At 44.5% G+C, this 18,636-nt stretch overlaps 1 protein-coding gene across 1 annotated transcript in view; it reads right to left on the bottom strand.

The window, feature by feature from the left end:
• Positions 1 to 6,117: 6,117 nt before the first annotated feature.
• PEX14 (peroxisomal biogenesis factor 14) overlaps positions 6,118 to 18,636 on the bottom strand; it is a 70,800-nt gene continuing 58,281 nt past the window's right edge. Inside the window, exons 5-9 of the mRNA XM_039563803.1 lie at positions 15,583 to 15,668; positions 14,869 to 14,971; positions 13,504 to 13,601; positions 10,253 to 10,344; positions 6,118 to 7,944 (exon numbers count right to left, since the gene is read on the bottom strand). Coding sequence (XP_039419737.1) covers positions 7,479 to 7,944; positions 10,253 to 10,344; positions 13,504 to 13,601; positions 14,869 to 14,971; positions 15,583 to 15,668 — 845 coding nt within the window. The 3' untranslated portion in view covers positions 6,118 to 7,478. The remainder of the gene's footprint in view (positions 7,945 to 10,252; positions 10,345 to 13,503; positions 13,602 to 14,868; positions 14,972 to 15,582; positions 15,669 to 18,636) is intronic.

Raw genomic sequence — 18,636 nt, 5'->3', positions numbered from 1 at the left:
AATTTCATGTACACTAGTAAGTAAGTTCTGTCTTTCTTTAAAAATTAAGGCAGAACTTTGCTTAGTATGACCAAACTTGGAAAGAGGAGAGCATGTGTGGATGTGTCTGTACACCAGATATGCACAGCTACCACAAAACACACAGTTTTGCTGAATACTGGGACAAGGAAAGAGGCCGGTTTTGGTGAAAGCACATGCTAACATGAAGGAAGGAACTGCTTGTGTGATATTTACTACACCTAATATATTTTATGGGTATCATAAAGATGGGGGAGATGGTTTTGAGTCCTCTGTGGCAGACACTGTCACATGGAAATCCAACACTCAGGCTCCAGCCCTCGCCTTTTGGGTCTCTGCGGTCTTCAACAGATTCCACCGGTACCTGAAAGCTGACAAAACTCAGCCCTGGAGGCAACAATTCCTACCAAATGGGTGAGAGCAAAGAGGGAAAAAAGGCACTGAGATTTGTAGGTACAGGAGGTGCTGGAAGGGATGACAAGTTCTTCATGCCAGCCCTAGGGCAACAAGTGGGCTCACTGGAGTCCCTCAGACACATCTTCCCTCACAAGGGTCAGACATTGCTCAGAAGATGGGAACATGGTCCATCCTGAAGCACATCCCTTCATCTTCCCAGAGCAAGGCAGGGTGTCCTGGCCCCAGTCCTGCTCTTGCCTGTGAAGTGCTCCAGGCCCATCCTAGCTGAGGAAGGGTGGCCACCAGAGGCAGCTTCCCTTCTTCCTTTTGCTCTTTTTTGGCAGGAAAACTCTTAAACAAACAAATGAAGAAACACTGAGTATTTAAGTAAACAGCTGAAGATTTATCTGACAGGCAGACAGAGCTGTTCCCTGCCCCCTTCCCTCCCTTCCCACAGGGCAGTGTGCGACCAGCAGCCCCTGCCCTGAGCCCCTGCTGTTGCTGGCAGCCCCACGGACCCTCCCCGGGATCCCAGGACATGGCCAAGCTCTGCCTAAATGACAGAGCTCTGCATTTGACACACTGAATTGGACACCACTGAGACACTTGGTCTGTGGCCAGAGCCAGTCAGACAGCCCTTGGAGGGAAGCAAGTGCCTTCATTCAGTGGCCAGGCACTATCCCTGCAAGTCACGTCTTGGGAAGAGCCAGTTGTGCCCACAAGAGAGAAGGGGTCCAGCTCCGGCCTGTGGCTGGAGGCACTGAATCTCCCTGCTGTGCCCAGGCCACTTACACAGCCTCTGTGCAGAGGGCTCCCCCAGGGCTGGCACAGCTGCAGCCCCTCCACATCCCCTCCACACAGCACAAGGGGGGACACCCACTGCCAGGGGCATCCACCACACTTCCCCATTTTCCCACTATTTTACACAGATTACCAGGTTCTGCCTGCAGTTTTTAGAGTTGGGGAGGCAAGGAAGAGATGCAGTAGTGGGATATTCCAATTCCAGGCTGCACCAGGCTTGTTCTGGCAAACAGAAGAGACTGTGAAGCAAGAGGGAGCCCCTAGCTCCATCTCACACCCAAAGCCTGCTGCTGCTGTCGTGGAAGTTTGATATTACTGCAAAAAAGCAGGCAGATAAGCAGGCAAACAGGCACGCAGAGATGGGACCTGCTGTTGACAGTGTAAGGGGGCAGAAAGCAAGGAGTAATTCATCTACACAAGAAAGCTGCAGCATTTAGCACCCAGTCCTTTGTGCATGCACAAAGGTGAAACTGCTTAAGTAAAGAAAATCTGCTCACAGAGATGGAAGAATGCCCACCCCAGAACTTCCTCTGGTTTAATTAAATCAGTTAAAGAAATTAATTTTAGACAGGTGTTACTCTGGCTGCACACACATGAAACCTCAGTAGTAGCTACAGAAGCAGAGGTGTAAAGTTGGAAGCAGTCTGTGAAGTGTTAGAAAGGAAAGAGCATGAGGAGATAGACATGACGGAAGGTGAAAAACCAACTGCACAGGATGCTGCACAGAACAGCCTTGCCAAGCAAAGGGACTGAGACATAGGCAAGCAGCCTGGCAAACTGACAGGCATAGAAAGAAAAATAGGCAACAAATAAGCCAGTTGTACTTCTCGATCCTCTGAATCAGCCCTACGCAGCCAATCATCTTCTCACACAGGAGACGCAGTCCTAAAGAAAAGCAAGTATTTCACCTAAACCAGAAAAAAATACAGTGTCACCCTCCCATTCCTCTTGAGGCTGTTCTTGCAGCCAGCGTCATAAAACATCTCTCATTATTTGCACAAACATAGAAGAAACAAAATAAAATCCTGAAGGATGAATTCCTTCAGCAGATGCAGAACAGGAGGGCTTGGTACGAAAGCAGGGTGTTGTTCTAGGAGGCTCGATACTGTGAGTTATCCCTGAGCAGTCCTTGCAAAGCATTTGGGGAGATTTTTAGTCTGAAAGACACTTTACAGAAATAAATTGTAATTGAGTTTTAATAATCTTCCCCTTTTCAGAAAGGGCCTGACAGATGCTGCCTAGTGCTCACTTCTGCCCCATTTCAAATATTTTTACCTTATTTGGATGAAATATATTATTTTTCTAAAGAAAGGAGGTTGGTTTTTTTTTTTTTTTTCTTTTCCCAAAGAGATGGTTTTGCCTTCGTCCAGCTGGTGCCTTTATTAGGTTAGTGCTTGCTCCCTTTTGGGGATGGGATTGTTTTTTTTTCCTGATCTGGGACAGACCATGCCAGCCCCTCAATCTAAAAGTGTGCAGCTTGTACTGCACAGCAAGTGAAGAAGTCAGGCCCTGATCTCCATCTTCTCTCTTCCCTCTTCCTGCCCCAAAACTCACCCTAAGTACATTTCCACTTTTTTATATTCTTTTTAAGAGTGTAAGTAGTGGTGAGAGCCGCCCTTTCACCAGCATAATACGTGGACACAGCTCCAAAGATGCCTGTCAAGGCTGACTCCTAAGGAAGCAGCATAGTCTGGGGATAAGACAAGAAAAGGGAAAATGAAGAAAGCTGGAAGCTCTCTCCTGTACCCTTAGGTAAATAACTTCCCTTGTTTCACCTTCCAGCACCTCTTTATGTTTCCATCCCTGGAGATCAAGTCTTTCTTTTGCTTTGCACTTGCATAGCACCCAATGGTATGAGAGGGCTGAAAAACTCACAGCTCATGCTCATCAGTTTTTGGTATGCAGGGTCACCACCACAAACAATTTGTGCTTAACATAAAGCATCACCACACAGTAAGGGCCTTCCAAAGCTTCCTGTGTCAAAGCCCTTAGCAAACACTTAGTTCTCCACAGCCTGCTGCTGGGCATGAAGGGTTTAATCAAGCATGGAGACCTTGACTTTAACAAAACAGGTTTGCAACAAAATGCTGCTCTGGACCTGCTGCCTGAGCCTTTGTTTTCCCCGAGCACGGCACTGCCCCAGCACAGGAAAAGCAAGGAGCCTCTGTTCCTGCAGCAAGTACTGCAAATGCCAGCTATGGAGTAGACACCACCTGGGCTTTTTCCACAGTCCAACATACACCACACTTTTTTCCACCAGCACACACCAGGATGGACCTTCTGGCAACCCTTCCTCCCCCTCTACCGAACATAAAATAAGAGAGAACAGTTACAAAAGAGCAGTTACTTGCCAGAAGAACCCAAGTTGCAGCAAGGAAAGGCCAGATCCAAGTGTGTGTCTCAGGGCAGGCTGAGGTGCTGGGCAGCTCCTCACTCACACCTGCACAGCCCAGTCCTCAGGGCCAGTGGCCACAGCTGGGTAGTGGCCAGAACAGGGCTGGCACTCTTGCTCCAGGGCACAGAGTTCATGGGTTTGGGGGCTGTACAAGCTGCAGGACCTTGAACAACATCTGGTTCCCAAAGGCGGCTTTCTCAGAAACTTGTCTGTGTCACAGCTCTGTATCTATCAGCCAGTGTTTTTTACCATCGTGTGAAATCCAAGGCACACTTACAAGTAAAATACTTTGCAAAGTCATCCTCTCTCTTCCTTCTGATCCCAAACACTGTTTGGTTACGCCACCAACACACAAAAGACAATAAGATTCTTCCTGCTTTTGACAAAGATGCACATAGGACCAATTTGGCACATCTGAGGGTAAGGAAGGTTGGAGGGAGATGATCAGGAGACATCTCTCTTAACCCTTTCCCCCTTTTGACTAGCCCACACTTCTCTTGCAGCTATTGAAAAGGGAGTTTTTATATTCTCAAATTACTGGGAAGTACCAGTCTGGTATTGTTTCCTCTAGGAGAGGGCACAGGGTCACAGGCATTCACTGAAATGTGTCCAGATGACACCGTCCAGAGGACGCTCCCTTCACCTCTTTTTTTTATATGTTTTTAAGGACCTATAGAAACCATGTTAGGAACCCACTGAACTCAACTCTCTGGTGGGTTATTCTTCTTCCTGTGTAAAATAGAGTAAAAATAGAGTACACAATAAAACAGTCCTTAAATAAGCCGGGTGGTGGGGAACTGCTGCTGCTGTCTCATTCTGCAGATAAAAGGTTCTCTACCTGGTCATCTCTCAGTTAATAGGATGCCATTGTCAGTGCCAACAGGCCAGTGAATAAGCATTTCACAGGGCAGCTGAGCTAAGAAGTTTGTTTCTAGCAAAAAAAGAAGAAAAAAAAATTACAGGTTATTAGTCAGGCTACAAGGACCAAAATCCTCTTCCTACAACTGTTGCTATGCTGGAAAGAGAAAGAACATGACACAGAGGAATAGAACTTGTGACTCATAACAATACCTGCTGGTTAGAAGGTCTGGCTTCTTCCAAATTCTTTGCTGGTGGATTGGATCTCTTCAACAAAATACACAAACGCCCCATCAGTGGCCAGAGGCACAGAGTTACATGTTTTGAGCAACAATGGCCTTGATGGAGTTTTCTGGGATTCATCAGGTTGAAGAAAGGAAAATATTTAGAACTGGTATCATATACAGAAAACCTACAGAATTGGTAAAGGTAGTAAGAAAGAAAACTAACAGACAGAAAAGAGCAGTTAAAGAAAACTGCCTTTTACTCTGCACCAGAAATCCTGAAGTAAATGAATTGAACACTGGCAACATGGAGGAAAAAGGGGGGAAAATGAACCCGCAGGGATGCTTGTACTATAAACCTTGTAAGTCACTCTGCAAGGCACATACCTCAGCAACATATTTTCCACATTTCACCAACTGCTGTTGTCCAGGCACTTTCTATTTTCAAAACCTTCTATGTATATAGAATGTATACAGGCAGGACAATACTTTTTCATCACATCCCTGCGTTGTTGTCTTTTCTTTTCACAAGGATTCCTGACTTGGAGAAATGAAAAGTGTCATCTCTTAAGAAAAGCCTTTCCTTTTAAACATTTTCAAATTTGCCCTGTTTTAGCTAAACGTGACGTTCTCTGTGAACGTTAAACAGTGGAGAGAGAGACTGAGAGGGAGACACACACACACACACACTCACTCACTCCTGGGGAAGATATTCATCCATTTAAGGCATGAGAAATCATCACATTCAGCAGCAGGTCTAAATACAGTAATATGAAGGTCCCTTTCGCTCCCCCGAGCAGGAAAATGTCACTGTGTACCAGACACCCAAATACTTGGGAATCAAGTAAATCCCTTATTTTTCAGAGGGGAGCCAAATCCTTCTGTTGAACAATGATGGAACTGTAGTAGCTACAATTTACTTGCTGCACACCATCTCCTTCGATGGTTTCTGGACTGGGATGGCAGGGTTAGACCAGTCATGGGATCCAGCACAGCATTCCCTCCTGGAGATAAGACTGAGGGGCCATGGGATATCTCACATTCTCCCTTCAGCACCTCCTGCTGCTGGCGGAAGGAGCAGGACGCAGCATTATTCCACACCCTGCAGAGCCTCCTGCTGGGAGCAGAGGCACAGAATAACTGCACTGCACTCACCAGGGGCTACATCCATCACAACCTCTGCACCATCAAAGACAACACAGCATTACCACGCTCCTGGAGCTATTTGTAGTGTACCTTACACTGCACTTACACCACTGCCTCCTGCTGATATCGCCTAGGACTGGAGCAGTCCAAAAACCAACCACAAATGGCCTTTGGAAAACATTTTAAAAGGACCAGGTTTCTGTAACCACCCCTTTCCCCTCCCCTGACCACCCTACATGCATATTTCTCCCCAAAATAAGAGCCACAGTAATCCAGTAATAGCCTGGTGTTAAATAGTGGTAACTCATATTTATTACAATTATATACAATCATATTTTATATTTGAAATCTATACATGATCACACAGACGAGCACACTTGCTTGGTGAGGACAGTGAGACTCAGTTGTTAACAAGAATTGCTCTGCTAAGATGCCCTGATGCAGTGAATAGTATCATTGGACACCACCAGCTGCAAACACAATGCTGCAAATGAGAGGGTTCAAAATTCACTGGTTTGTGTATGGCCCCAACGGGGCAAAAAAAAGGCTGAACTGCACAAGAAGGGCCAGTGGTTAAACCTCAGAGCTGGAGCTGTTGTCTTTGTTAGAAAGACTGCTTTGCTGAAGCAGGTGCCTGTCACTGGAGAGGTACCATTTATGATCATTTTTCTTCTCATTTAGGGAGAAAAATAGGCTAAAAACCATTGCAAATATTCAGAATTAACCAACTATTCCAGCATCTGATTTCACCCCACTCATTCATTCATTCATTCATTCAGAGCAGCTATAAATAAAATATATGATGTCAAAAACTGATGTGAGCTTCTTGTCTTTGGAGGAGGAAGGGTAATAACGGGGTTGAGTGGAGTCAACTTCTTCTAAAGCCTTTTACTGGGAAGCAGTCATCAACAAAGCCACCTGTTCTCATGGATTTTACTGTGGCCATGACACCTTGGTCCCTACCAACAGGTCACTGTGATGAATGTAAGCATGTGGGGTGGAAATAACATTCTTTGGACCCCACAGAAGTTTAGTGTTTTTACGTGCTAGGTAGTTTCAGGAATTTGAGGCTTGGCATAAGGTTTGGAAGAGCCAAGACTGAGATCTGGTGAGGAATTTGAGGTTAAAATGTTCAGGTTTGGTTTTGTTTTGTTTTGCAACAGAGTATCAAGTAGTTTGAGAAATAAAACAGAGGGTTATTTTGGGAAACAGAGAACTGGTTTGGGCCTTATGTGGGATTAAAGGCTCATGAAATCAAGGAGCTCAGTACAGACTGGTTTCTGAAATTGGATAGAAGGGCTCTAGGATGCAGCAAGAGGCCGGCTGCTTCTGTAAGAGGGCATATTCTGTAGCTGTGGTGCATGGTAAGGCGATCGGTCTGCCAGCCTAGCAGTGACCCCAGCTCACGGGAAGAAGGGCTGGGAGGGGAGAAGAAGCCACTGCAAGACTGAAAAGCCCTGTGGTGAAACAGGGCAATCATGTTGTTCACCGAGCAATCATGACCTTGCTCAAGGTCAATCAAGGGAGAATCACTGGAGGGAATGGTAGCTTTTCTCTCCACAAAATGGGAGAGGCACTGGGGACAGTGCAGCAGGCTGGGGAAGATGTGCAGCAGCAGCAGCAGCAGCAGCCAGGGTGTCTTAGTCAATCTCATTCTCATTGCTGGCCCCCTCAGGTCTTCGTAGCTTTTCCACTTGCTCATTAATCTGACCATCCCCTCCTCTCCGGTCCTCAGTCTGGACACCCAGACATTCCTCCTCATCCACATGGCTAACATCATCATCCTCATCATCCTCTTCCTCCTCATCATTCCTTTTGGTTTCCCTTTTCTCCTCCTCACCCTGCACCTCCATCCGCACTTGGCTCGTGACGTCGATGACGGCCTTGGTGCCCTCCTCCGTGCCGAGCAGGTGGCAGCTGACCTTGGAGCCCTCAGGACTGTGGCTCTCCTTCACTGGGGATGAGGTGGTTGACTCATTGCTGACCGGTGAGATGTCACTGCTGCTGTTGTGGTTGGCAACAACGGGGTTGGAGGGTGAGCTTGGCTTCACTGGGATCTGCCATGATGGGATCTTAGGAGCCGAAGGGGAAGGAGGGAACTGCCTCCTTGGGGAGGAGAAGAGGGGAAGAAAAGGAGAGAAAGGGGCTTTTATTATAAATACTGAGGGGTTATCATTAGAGAGAATGGCATTTGCACTACGGAGGTCATGTAAAGCAAGACTGAAACTGCAAGTCTCATTGCCATAAATGAGCAAAACCAAGGCCACTTCACTTCTCCAGAGAGATTCTCAAAGTGCTTTACAAGCTCCCAGCAATCGAGCCTGTACACAAGGAAAATATCCCAGCTGGGCAGTCTGAAGCACTAAAATGATCTGATTTTGCCAATTTCACTAAGTAAGCTAGCACTCAGGAATGCTGCCTGTGAAAAGACAAAGGTGTCCCTTTATAAGACAATCACTAATTAATTGGTACAGAAAATTCCCACTGGAGCAAGAAGTCAGACACACCAGGTGCCTGAGCCAAGGAATTTCACCACCTGGCTCTCACCTCAATAGTGATACACCACTTGCATTCTGGCCCATTGCAATCCAGAGCCTTTCTCCCAGTCCCAGCATGCACTTTACATGTTTGGGCCAGGCCTGGCTGCCACAAACTGGTTCAGCTTCTCTGACTGGAATGGAGTCATACCAGCTCGCACCAGCTGAAAAGCTGGCCCCAAGTCCTTTCCAGGTTTTAAGGATATGGCAGTAGCAGGCTAATGCCCAGTACTAATAGGAGATCCCAAGTGCCAAACAGGACAAATATAAATGCAAGGGGAGCACTGGTGCCCTCAGAGAGTCATCCATCATGAAGGGCAAAGAACAAAAGCATGTCTGATGTAGTACTCCCATGCATCCTTGCCTGTGTATGTGAAAAGCGGGAGTATGAAGAGGTGTCAGATCAAAGTCTGAAAAGGCTGTGTGCCAGGGGGTCCTCATGCCCCTCAGGGGAGCTGGCAAGTGCCACGAACAAGAGCAGAGCAGAGCAAAGCTGGCTGCTCTCCTGCACCAAGTGCTCACACTCGGCATTGCCTTCTCTTAGACTGAAGTGGGAACAGGAGCAGCTCTCACCTCCCTCCTGCTGCTGCCACCAGCAGCCACCACAGAACTGGGCTGATCTCACCCCATCCCCTGTGAGTGCAGGATGCTGATGTCTGCACTATTCAACGACTATCATAAATGCAACCAACTAATTCAATCTGGAGACAATCACAGAATATTCTGAATTGGAGGGACCCCCAAGGACCACTGAGTCCAACTCTTAAGTGAGTGGCCCACAGAGCTTGAGCCCACAACCTTGGCACTATTACCACCATGCTCCAAGCAACCAAGCTAATCTCAGTGGTTTTCCTGGCTCCAATGCTGCTGCTGCTTCCTCACTGCAGAAACATTTGTCTTTTTATTAAAAAACAAGCCCCTAAAAAGTTTTCTTTTTTCCCAAAAAGCACTTTTCCCCCAAAAAGCACTTTTCCCCCAGTTACAGCCTTCCCACTGCTGCAAAGGTGTCATTAAGTAATGCTCTCTCCCCACAGAGAGGCCAGTATGACCCAGCTTAACAGACCGTAACTTAATATGTGTCCTCAATCCTTCAAAGCTTCCTACTGCAACTCCTTCTCCTGCAAGAATTTAAAAGGATATTGACGGCAACACACTTTTCAGACTTCTGAAAAGCCCGCTTGCTCAGATCCAGGACACGCCTAGTCCAATCTTAGACTGACCTTTGAAGTCCGTCTCTTAGGAAACATTGAGAAGTCTTAGTTACATGTAGAAGGAGACAAGGGAGCCCTATCCAAACGACGGGATCAATAGCTGGAAGCCAGATAAACTCTTAATTACTTGGGAAAAAAGAATTTTCTCAAGAACTGAGATCTGATCCCTGTTCTTATGACTGTCCCACAGGCTGGGATTTCTTTCACCTCATTTCAGACATCTGCTACAGTATAAGAGGTTGATACCTGAGCTGATTAAGAGGAACAAGCTCTGCTGTGGCACAATTCTTTTCATCCTGGTTATGCCCTGACCATGAGCAAGGCAGCTGAACTGCATCCAGAAGTGACTTTCTAAAACAGAATACAGGTGCAGATGCAGTCAATTCCTCAAACTAGGTGAGAGGCATCCTGACTGTGGGGGAAGTGCGAACAAAAAGGAAAAATCTTATCAATTCCCTAATGCACTCTGATTTAAGGCCAGTTTGAAAACAATTTTGAGACCTGCAAATAGAAAGTGATAGCAGAGTGCAAAATGGTACTATTAAAATAGCAGTAACAGGATATAGAGGTAGTTCCTGTTCGAAATGCCCTTCCTCTCCATGACTGAGGGAATCCCAGAAAGCAGCCCTTTCCCCACAACAGTCTGCTCACATATTGCATCCATACCGGTTCAGGAGAAGTCCTTTTAAAGAGTAGATCTCAGATTTCAATTCATTGATATTCTGCGACTCCAGAATCCAATTGGTGGAAGTTGTGGCCTAGAACATGAAAAACAAGACATAAAGATCAATGACTGAACTGGAAGATAATTCACCAATGTCACTTTTTCCTATGTTGTTCTGCTCCCATCTGGGAATTTCGAGTCCTGTGGATAACATACATAAGCTCTATCACTTAAAATCTCTCAGACCTGAGCAAAACAACTTCCACAATAAGAAGTACTTGAACAGATCCCCATGATGACCAGAAATAATAATTGTCTCAAGGTGCCAAGACTATTCAATATTTGCTTTGTGTTTGGGAGACTAATTAATCTTGTCTCCAGTCTTGCCTCCCATGCACAACCATTGCTAAAACATCTCAAGGGGACATTTCTTTTTTCAGGAGGCCAGCACTTGTGAGAATTCAGGCACAGCTGGGCCCACATTGGATGTTTTCCACCAACATATCAGACAGAGAACAATACACAGAGAGATAAACCAAATCATTTGGCACTGACCTAGTGAATGATTTCTAGAGAAGAACTAGAACTAGGATCTGGAAAAGCAGTGGGAGTTGCACTGAATCAGGTCCTTTACTCCTTTCTGAGACTGAACTTAGCTAAGACAACAGATTCGAATACTATATATTAACAACTACTTTAAAACCATTTTCTCATTTCTCCTAAATCATAAAAGAAAGAATCCATTATCTGCACTCTGTGGTGTTTAGAGGTGGGCTGATAAATACATACTTGAAAGCAGCAAAAATATTCCCTACTTGATCTGAAGAATTAGATCTGTGCTTGAGTTACCAGGTCGTATCTCCAGAAGCAGCTGGACTAGGCACTGTCTCTTGGATATTTCAAGGCAATGGATCCAGTTTTGTGGGGAAAGACGATAAGTAACTCATGGAAGCCTAGTACAGCTGCTGTCAGAATTGCATCAGAATTGCCATGGGATATCAGGCAGAAATTAGAGTAAGTAACTGAGGATAACATGCTGCAGACAATACTTTTGGCACTCTTTCTTTTAACCCTTTTGGGAACGTGAGAAATGGGAGTTTTCTAAACACAGATCATGGTCTATGGTTATCCCATCCTTTTCCTCCAGTAATTCCTGTAGCCATGAGACCAAATAATACTCATGCCTGGCATGAGTAATTTCTGCTAAAAGCCATTAGAAACAAACACATTGGTGAGTATCACTGCAGAGATAGTTCTAATAAATTCCCCACCAAATGAAGCCAGAACCGGAATAACACAAAACTCCTCCTCAGCAGTTCTCACTAGATGTAGCCAGAACTGCTTGCTCCTACTTACTCTTAAACAGTCTTGAGCTACTGCTGAGTAACCCCACAGCCAGCACTGCTCACAGTGACTTCTGGGCTTCAAACCCAAAGAGCTGGGCGAGGCTCAGGCTGTAGTAGCTGTGTTATACACAGATGTGTTCCCTCAGGATTCACACTCCCAGCCCTCAGACAGCAAGAATCCAGGAGCCACTGTTCTGGCTTTCTAAGACCTTGAAAGCTACAGCAGCACATTAACAAGGGAGTGATTTCCACTCACTGGCCTGCAAAGGACTCAAATTTCCAAAACACATATGGTGCCAGATGCCTAGGATTTAGAAATAAAATCTGACATCTGGGGCTTTTTAGCCAGTCTCTTTAAAAACAGTTGTAGAAAATTCAAGCCTTGAATTTTTATGTACGTTTTTTAATTACTTAAAGTCGCTCTTTTTAATTTTTTACAGCATGCCAGTAGGAGTTTGAAAAGCAGATATAAAAACTTACATTGCAGCTGAGAAAACACAGCTTTTATTCTTTGGTTTGTGGGGTTGCCCAAGTTTTTCTTTGTACACATGAGGTTTAGATATCATAACAATGTGTGCTACCATTTCAGTGCGGGGGGTAGAGAGGGGGGAAGGAAAACTTCTTCAAGACTCTCTAAACCACCAAGACTTATGGCCTTTTTCCTTCTTAAAGCTCAACATGTGTTCTTAATCTTAACACTTAAGACCTGAAAACAGTTTTCCAATTTCCGGACTGGCTCCAGGCCACTGTCAGGCCACAGTTCCCAAGGAAAATTGAAGCAGAGTGTTGTGACCATAAACTGACTTTCATGGTTGCATTTACAGCTGTGCCACTGAGGGATTCCTCCTGTACAGTGTGCACAGCACAGAGTCAGCTGTGGCCCACCAGTTACACACCATCAAAGCATCTGCATGAGATTAAAGTGTGGTAAGGGGAGAAGACAACTGTTCCTGCTGCAGGTAAAGGGCTGTAAGCATTGCCTAAAGGATTTCACAGGAAAATCTCCCTGTACAGAGAATACCACAAGATAACTGTGAACAATCTTGGCCTTGAACAATCCCAAGTCTGCGAGTCAAAGGAAGACTTCATCTCCATGTGACTGCTCCACATTCACCCCACCTCACATGTCAACACTTACTCACTGATAGAATGCTTGGGCCAATGGTTGCAAAGTACTTTGGAGTAAAGCACTAATTCTCATTGACAGAAAGAAAATCAATTTTGGTTAAAAGTGGGTACTTTATTTACACATGTAACAACACAAACTAGTCAGAATTGATGGCTTTATTGCCAAGGTCAAGTCAAGAGTCAAGGGGAATGGGTCACTGTGTGTCATTAACAGGGTTGTAATGGGGCCACCTGTTACACTCAGCTGACCAAAATCGTTGAAACAAGAACCCAAATAGTAAGAATGTTTGGCCATTACCTGGACCTGAACAAGTGACTTACATACAGTCCTTCAAGTATCTGCTTGGCTGAACATGATGTACAGAGTACAGGAGAAATACAAACTGGTAAAATTACATACACAAAAAAAATTCTCTGCACAACTGGTCTTTGCCTCTTTTGGTCAGTGGACTAAATCCACAGCAATTTCATCTCAAGTGCAGCGCAGAAGGTATGGAGCCGAGAACAGGTCTGAGGCCTCAGACACATGAGCTTCATCCAAAACTACCCAGTAAAGCCCTCTCCAAAATCAGATGTATTTCAGTGAGTATCCAACTCATATCCAGTGCTCTAACTACACCACCCATGAAGAAGTCAGATGCAGAGAAACTGTTTGGGGATATGGCAGAGCTGATGGCTGGGTTGTGAACCCAATAGGTGCTCTCCACATGCCCACAAAAGAAGCCATGCATGTTCCAAAACTGATGATGCTCTAAAGGTGAAGAGTTGGAAGCTGGTACCTTGGAAGCAGCCAGTTCTTGGGTGAGCTCTTGGATTTTCTGTTGCTGCTGGATTAGCAGCTCCTGGACAGCTGCTAAGGTTGTCTGTAACTGAGTCACTGTAAGGGAAAAAGCAGAAGAGTTAAACTGAGATACATCCACACTTACACACTCACACACGCTTTTCCTGCTGTCTAGCTACAAAGATGCCTCTATTCCTACTATATTTAATTTATCTATGCCCGCCTGCTCACTTTAATCCATATGATTTATTTGCACTATGGGTAATCTACCTGCACTGCATCTAACCTCCAGTATTTCTAGTTTATCTTTCCATTGTATAGATGTCTATAGACCACAGTATATCCGTCTAAAACCTCTCCCTTTTAATTATATTGGTTTATGATTTGTACATCTCCCTGAACTTACACAATGTTTGTATCATTTATCTATCTCGGGGCTCTTGCAGGCAAACACTGGGGCTAGCTAGCTCCAGTCTGGGAAGAGGCTGCTCTCAGGGTTGACCTTAGGGTATCATGAGAAATGAAAGATGCTTTTCCTCTCACCCTTCAATGAAAAGTGTAATTAGCATCCTCCCATTCTCAACCTACCAGCTCCTTCAACCCCAGTATCTTTAATAAACTTACTGCTGAAAATCATAATTTTTTTCATCCCAACTGAATATACTTCGCACTTTTCCCCTTTTATTCCAAGAGAGCATCCTGTATTCCCTTCCTACACCCCAACAAACACAGAAGAACTTCTGCTGGACTCCAACTTCAGCTGTAGAACTTTTTCTACTTTGGCACTTTATCCAAAGCTTCCAGGCAGTAAACAAGCTGATAAAATAAATAAAATTAAAAACTCTATTGGTGTGACAGGTAACAGCTAATCCAGACCACCATTAGGACATCGGGTAATGAACAGACACCCTATAGAGTCAATAACAGAGAAGGTGGCTAAGGTCAGGGAGGCACAGTAATTACAGACTCTCCTGACCCTCCCTTGGATTTTCAGATGGAAGGTGGGGAGAAACCACCAAAAAAAAAAGCCGCTGAAAATATCAGAGAAGCAGAAATTAAAAATGAACTTTACAGCCCTCCAAAAGGCTGTCATTTTATTCCCCTTATTAATATTCTGAGGTTGGGAGCCTTTCCGTAAAAACATAATTAATTGAGGCCGTGCCGACAGTAAACAAGCAATTTCAAATTAAACCGAAATGACGGCGGCTTCATTTGCAAATGTGAACAGATTCTCAGAGCAGATAAATGAAGTCACCACATAAAGTGGAGATGGAGGGAAAGAAAAGGGTGGGGGTCTTGGCAGAATGGAGGATAGAGGGAGAAAAGCTTTGAGGGGTGAATTGATGGAGTCATTAATCTTTACCTGTCTGTGTCACACTGCCACTCATCTCAGAAATGTTTGACTCAATCCTCTGAAGTTGTTTCCTGTCTTCTTTGCCTCCCATGATGAGAGGGACCAGGTATTTCTGCATGGAGTACAGAAACTTTTTCAGGAAATAGGGATGTGCAAAGCGCTATTTCTAATCTACCAGAAACATCCTCAAATCCCACCCCTCAAATCTCAGCCTTTATCACAGAGCCAGTGATCATTTATCCACACATCTGGCTGAGAAAAGAAATTCCCTCTACAGTAGCTGGTAAAAGAAGAGGAGTTTTGTGTTTACATTTGTCAGGGTGCTGAAAACCAGTTCCTAAGTCTGGACACAGCCATGAAATCTGCCCCATTCCGCCCTTGCAGAGGGTGGACTGGATATAATAGGTCACAACTCTCCTCTAGCTAGCATGGAACCTTCTGCAGCCTCATCCTAGGAACGGAATATGCTTCAACAAGAGCATACACAATGGAAATTACCTTATTTCCAGTAGTTTGAGATTTACAGCTGAAAACTAGTTTGCTTGCCACTTTTTGACTCTGCATTTTCATGTTAAGTGTCTACATTTATCAAATATACCAATGGCAGTGCCAGTCAGAACAGAGATGCTTCACCAGCTTGGAAGCAACATGATCATTTGGACACAAGCAGCATTAACATGTTTCTCTCAGAGTACAGTGTAGGAGTAGCAAGGGACATATTACCTTGTAGAGCTGGTGGAATCCAAAGGCAATTCCTGCCATTATGATAGCCAAAGCACCATAATCTCGCCATCTGGAGCCAGGGGGACCTAAAGGTCAGAATCAAGAAATAATCATAGTCAGAACTTCAGGTGACAACATTTTTGTACATCCATTTTATCAGAGAAAAGAGCAATGATTAACACACAGTGTGCAGGCCCTTGGCTGAGGACACTTAAACATTTGGCCAGACCTGTGGCATTGACACTGGCCTTGTAGTGTCACAGGGAGAGAAACCAGAGCAGCAATTAAAAAGGGTCCATCAAGCTGTTTTGACCTACTGTTTCCTTGCAGAAGGCACTCTGAACCCAGGCAACTGTCTCTGGGGCTGGTACTAGCTAAGGTTAACTCCTTACCTGAATACCTACTGTTCTCCACTACCATAGTTTCTGTAAATGGGGACAGAGCCAGAGACCCAGACGAGTGCAGGAGAAAGGAAAGAAGGGAGTGTTTTAAGAAAGAAGATAAATCTGTCAGGGCAATAAATGAGTTTATGAAAACTGTGTCAGCAATTACGGACCACTTCAATGAGGAAGGATCCAGTGTCTTTCAAGCTTAAATTACAAATAGGGACCAAAGCACACATAAAGAGCAGAGAGAAAATATGCAATGAAATTATCTACAGAGAGAGGTAAAGAAGTAGATTAAAGCTTGAGATATTCAACATAAAATTCTGCACAGAAGCTTAGAGGCTCCACAAAGGAAAGCAAAGATATGGTATGCCCTGCTCCTTTTAGCAGAATCAGAAGATACCTGTAGTTTTCCACCAGCCTTATCCTGTCACCTCCCTCGCAGTTCCCTGAATGAACCTTGTACTGCCCCCGGTTTTCTTTAATAATAAAGAGGATGCAGAATGATCTTGCCTAAAGTTCAGTGGCAGGATGTGGGCAGAACTGACGAGATGGGAGACTGGTGTGGTCTCCAAATCTACGTGTGACTACATTGTCTCATAAATGCATTATGTTCTCCAAAGTCTCAATTTAGGTATTCAAAAGGAGGCTTAACTGGCTGAAATGGGTGGCCACTGGTCTCCTCTCTGCTTTGCTCAGCTATTGCCATTTTGCTTGTTGCTGAATTCTTCTACAGGCATTTCATCCCAAGAGTTCCCCTAATTCTAGCCCTTAGGGTCCAGAGTATTTGGGTCTGACTCCCAAATACTGGCACTCAGAGCTTCTTGCTACATTTTAGGACACAGCTCCTGAAATTATCCTCTGGCTAGAAATCTGAACAAATTAAGGCATCTCTGTCAGAACTGGTGAATAGTGTCACCAGGAGTATTTTGGGTTGCTGCAGTTGCAGTTTTGGAGCTTAGGCACATGATCAAATTATCATAACTTTTTAACTTAATGAGTTAACACACGTCAGCTAAGCTGCAGTAACTGGCTGTGTACATGTCAGGATTTAAAATGATCTCTCGCTAATCTTGCTGCAAACCGCAGCCATCTATCCCACTTTCCCCTCTGTGCTGTGCCCCCACTGTCACTTCTGGTATCTGAAGTCTCTTGGTTGTCCAGTCCTCTCCCCTAAACTTCTGACTAAAAATATCCTTCTATGACAATATGATTTGTTCCAGGCTGAGCTGCTGTTGTACAGGGTTAATTCTCTCAGGGGCCTGTGAATCCTGCCCATGGCTGTCCTTGATGGGCTGTCCCAAACTCCCTCCCAGCTCCACTGACCTCTGAGCAGGAAGGAGACACACCTGTAGGAATCCATCTGCTTTGCCCTTTCACCTCACTCATCTCTCCCTCCATTCCTGTAATGCTTGAGCTAAGAACATTTTATTGCCCCCTGGTTTTCATTATTAATGAAAAGGGACCAGAATGATCTTTCCTAAAGTTCAGAGAGTCTATAAAGACAAGAAGCTGAAATGCCATTTTACTCATTTTAGAGATGTGTGAAATCTGTCTTGTGACAAAAAAAAAAAAAGTGAGGGGGGTGGAGAGAAGAAGTGAGTGAGTGAGGGACGCAGTAAAGGCTCTGCACTGACCACAGCAACTTCACGATGTTACAAAGAATGTCACAGTCACTGCCTAAAATACACTCAACCTTTCTTTTTGTCTGCAATTCTCTAATCTAAAGCGTGAAGATGTGAAAAGGGGTTTAGGAGTTTTTCTGTTTTAAGCTTCATGCTCACACTGACTGTGCATATTCTCAATTTCTCCACTTGTAAAACAAATAAAGTCCAGATAAAGTGAAAAAGCACTGACAGCCCAGTTACTTTAGGCACTGCAAAAGTACCAAACCATTCTACTGAGAGGCCTTCAAAAGTCAAATGGAAGGGACACAGACATTTTCTCCAGGTATATGTCTGTGTTTTCACTAAGTATATTTAATTTCCACAGCAGTCACTGTAAATCACATTTCCAGAGTAAACACCTACTATTTTTCAGATCCCCATTCACCTAAGAATTAACTTTCCTAACAGCGACTAATTAGGCCTTGTGCATCCAACTTAAGGTCAGCTTCACTAGTATGTGTATCCACTTCTAAAACTGTAGAAACTGATGCTGGAAGAGGTGAATTTCCAAAAGAAAACAGTGAATCCACGGAAATATGTTGGGGAAAAAGAAAAGAGTTTGGATTCTAGTTACCCTTTTTAATTGTAAGAGGAAACAGTCTGTATTTTACAGACTTGTGCATAATGAAGACACAGGGATGTGAAAAGAAGATCCAAATGGCAAGAAAAAAGTCACTGGAGCTGATTTTTAAGCAGGTGTAAAATCTGCACAAACCCCCATAAATGGAGCCCATAAATACCATGGGGAACAACACAGACAATACCTGGATGGTAAGCATGCAGCTTTGCACACCTCGCTCAGAAACTCCCCTGAGTTTGCTCGTAATTATATGGGTTAGAAAGGTAAAAAAAAAAAAAATCAACAAATTAATCATTTAAGTATTTAAAGTCAGATTTTTGTCCTCAGTGCTGAATTAGTGTATTTCATAACACCAATAGCAGACAGCCCTGTTTTTTTACTGGGGGTTCATTTTAGAGCATGTTTAAACTAGTCAGATTGA

This window comes from Corvus cornix, chromosome 21 (assembly GCF_000738735.6).
Source record: "Corvus cornix cornix isolate S_Up_H32 chromosome 21, ASM73873v5, whole genome shotgun sequence".
NCBI classification, from domain to species: Eukaryota; Metazoa; Chordata; class Aves; order Passeriformes; family Corvidae; genus Corvus; species Corvus cornix.
This window is presented reverse-complemented; position numbering and strand designations above follow the sequence as displayed.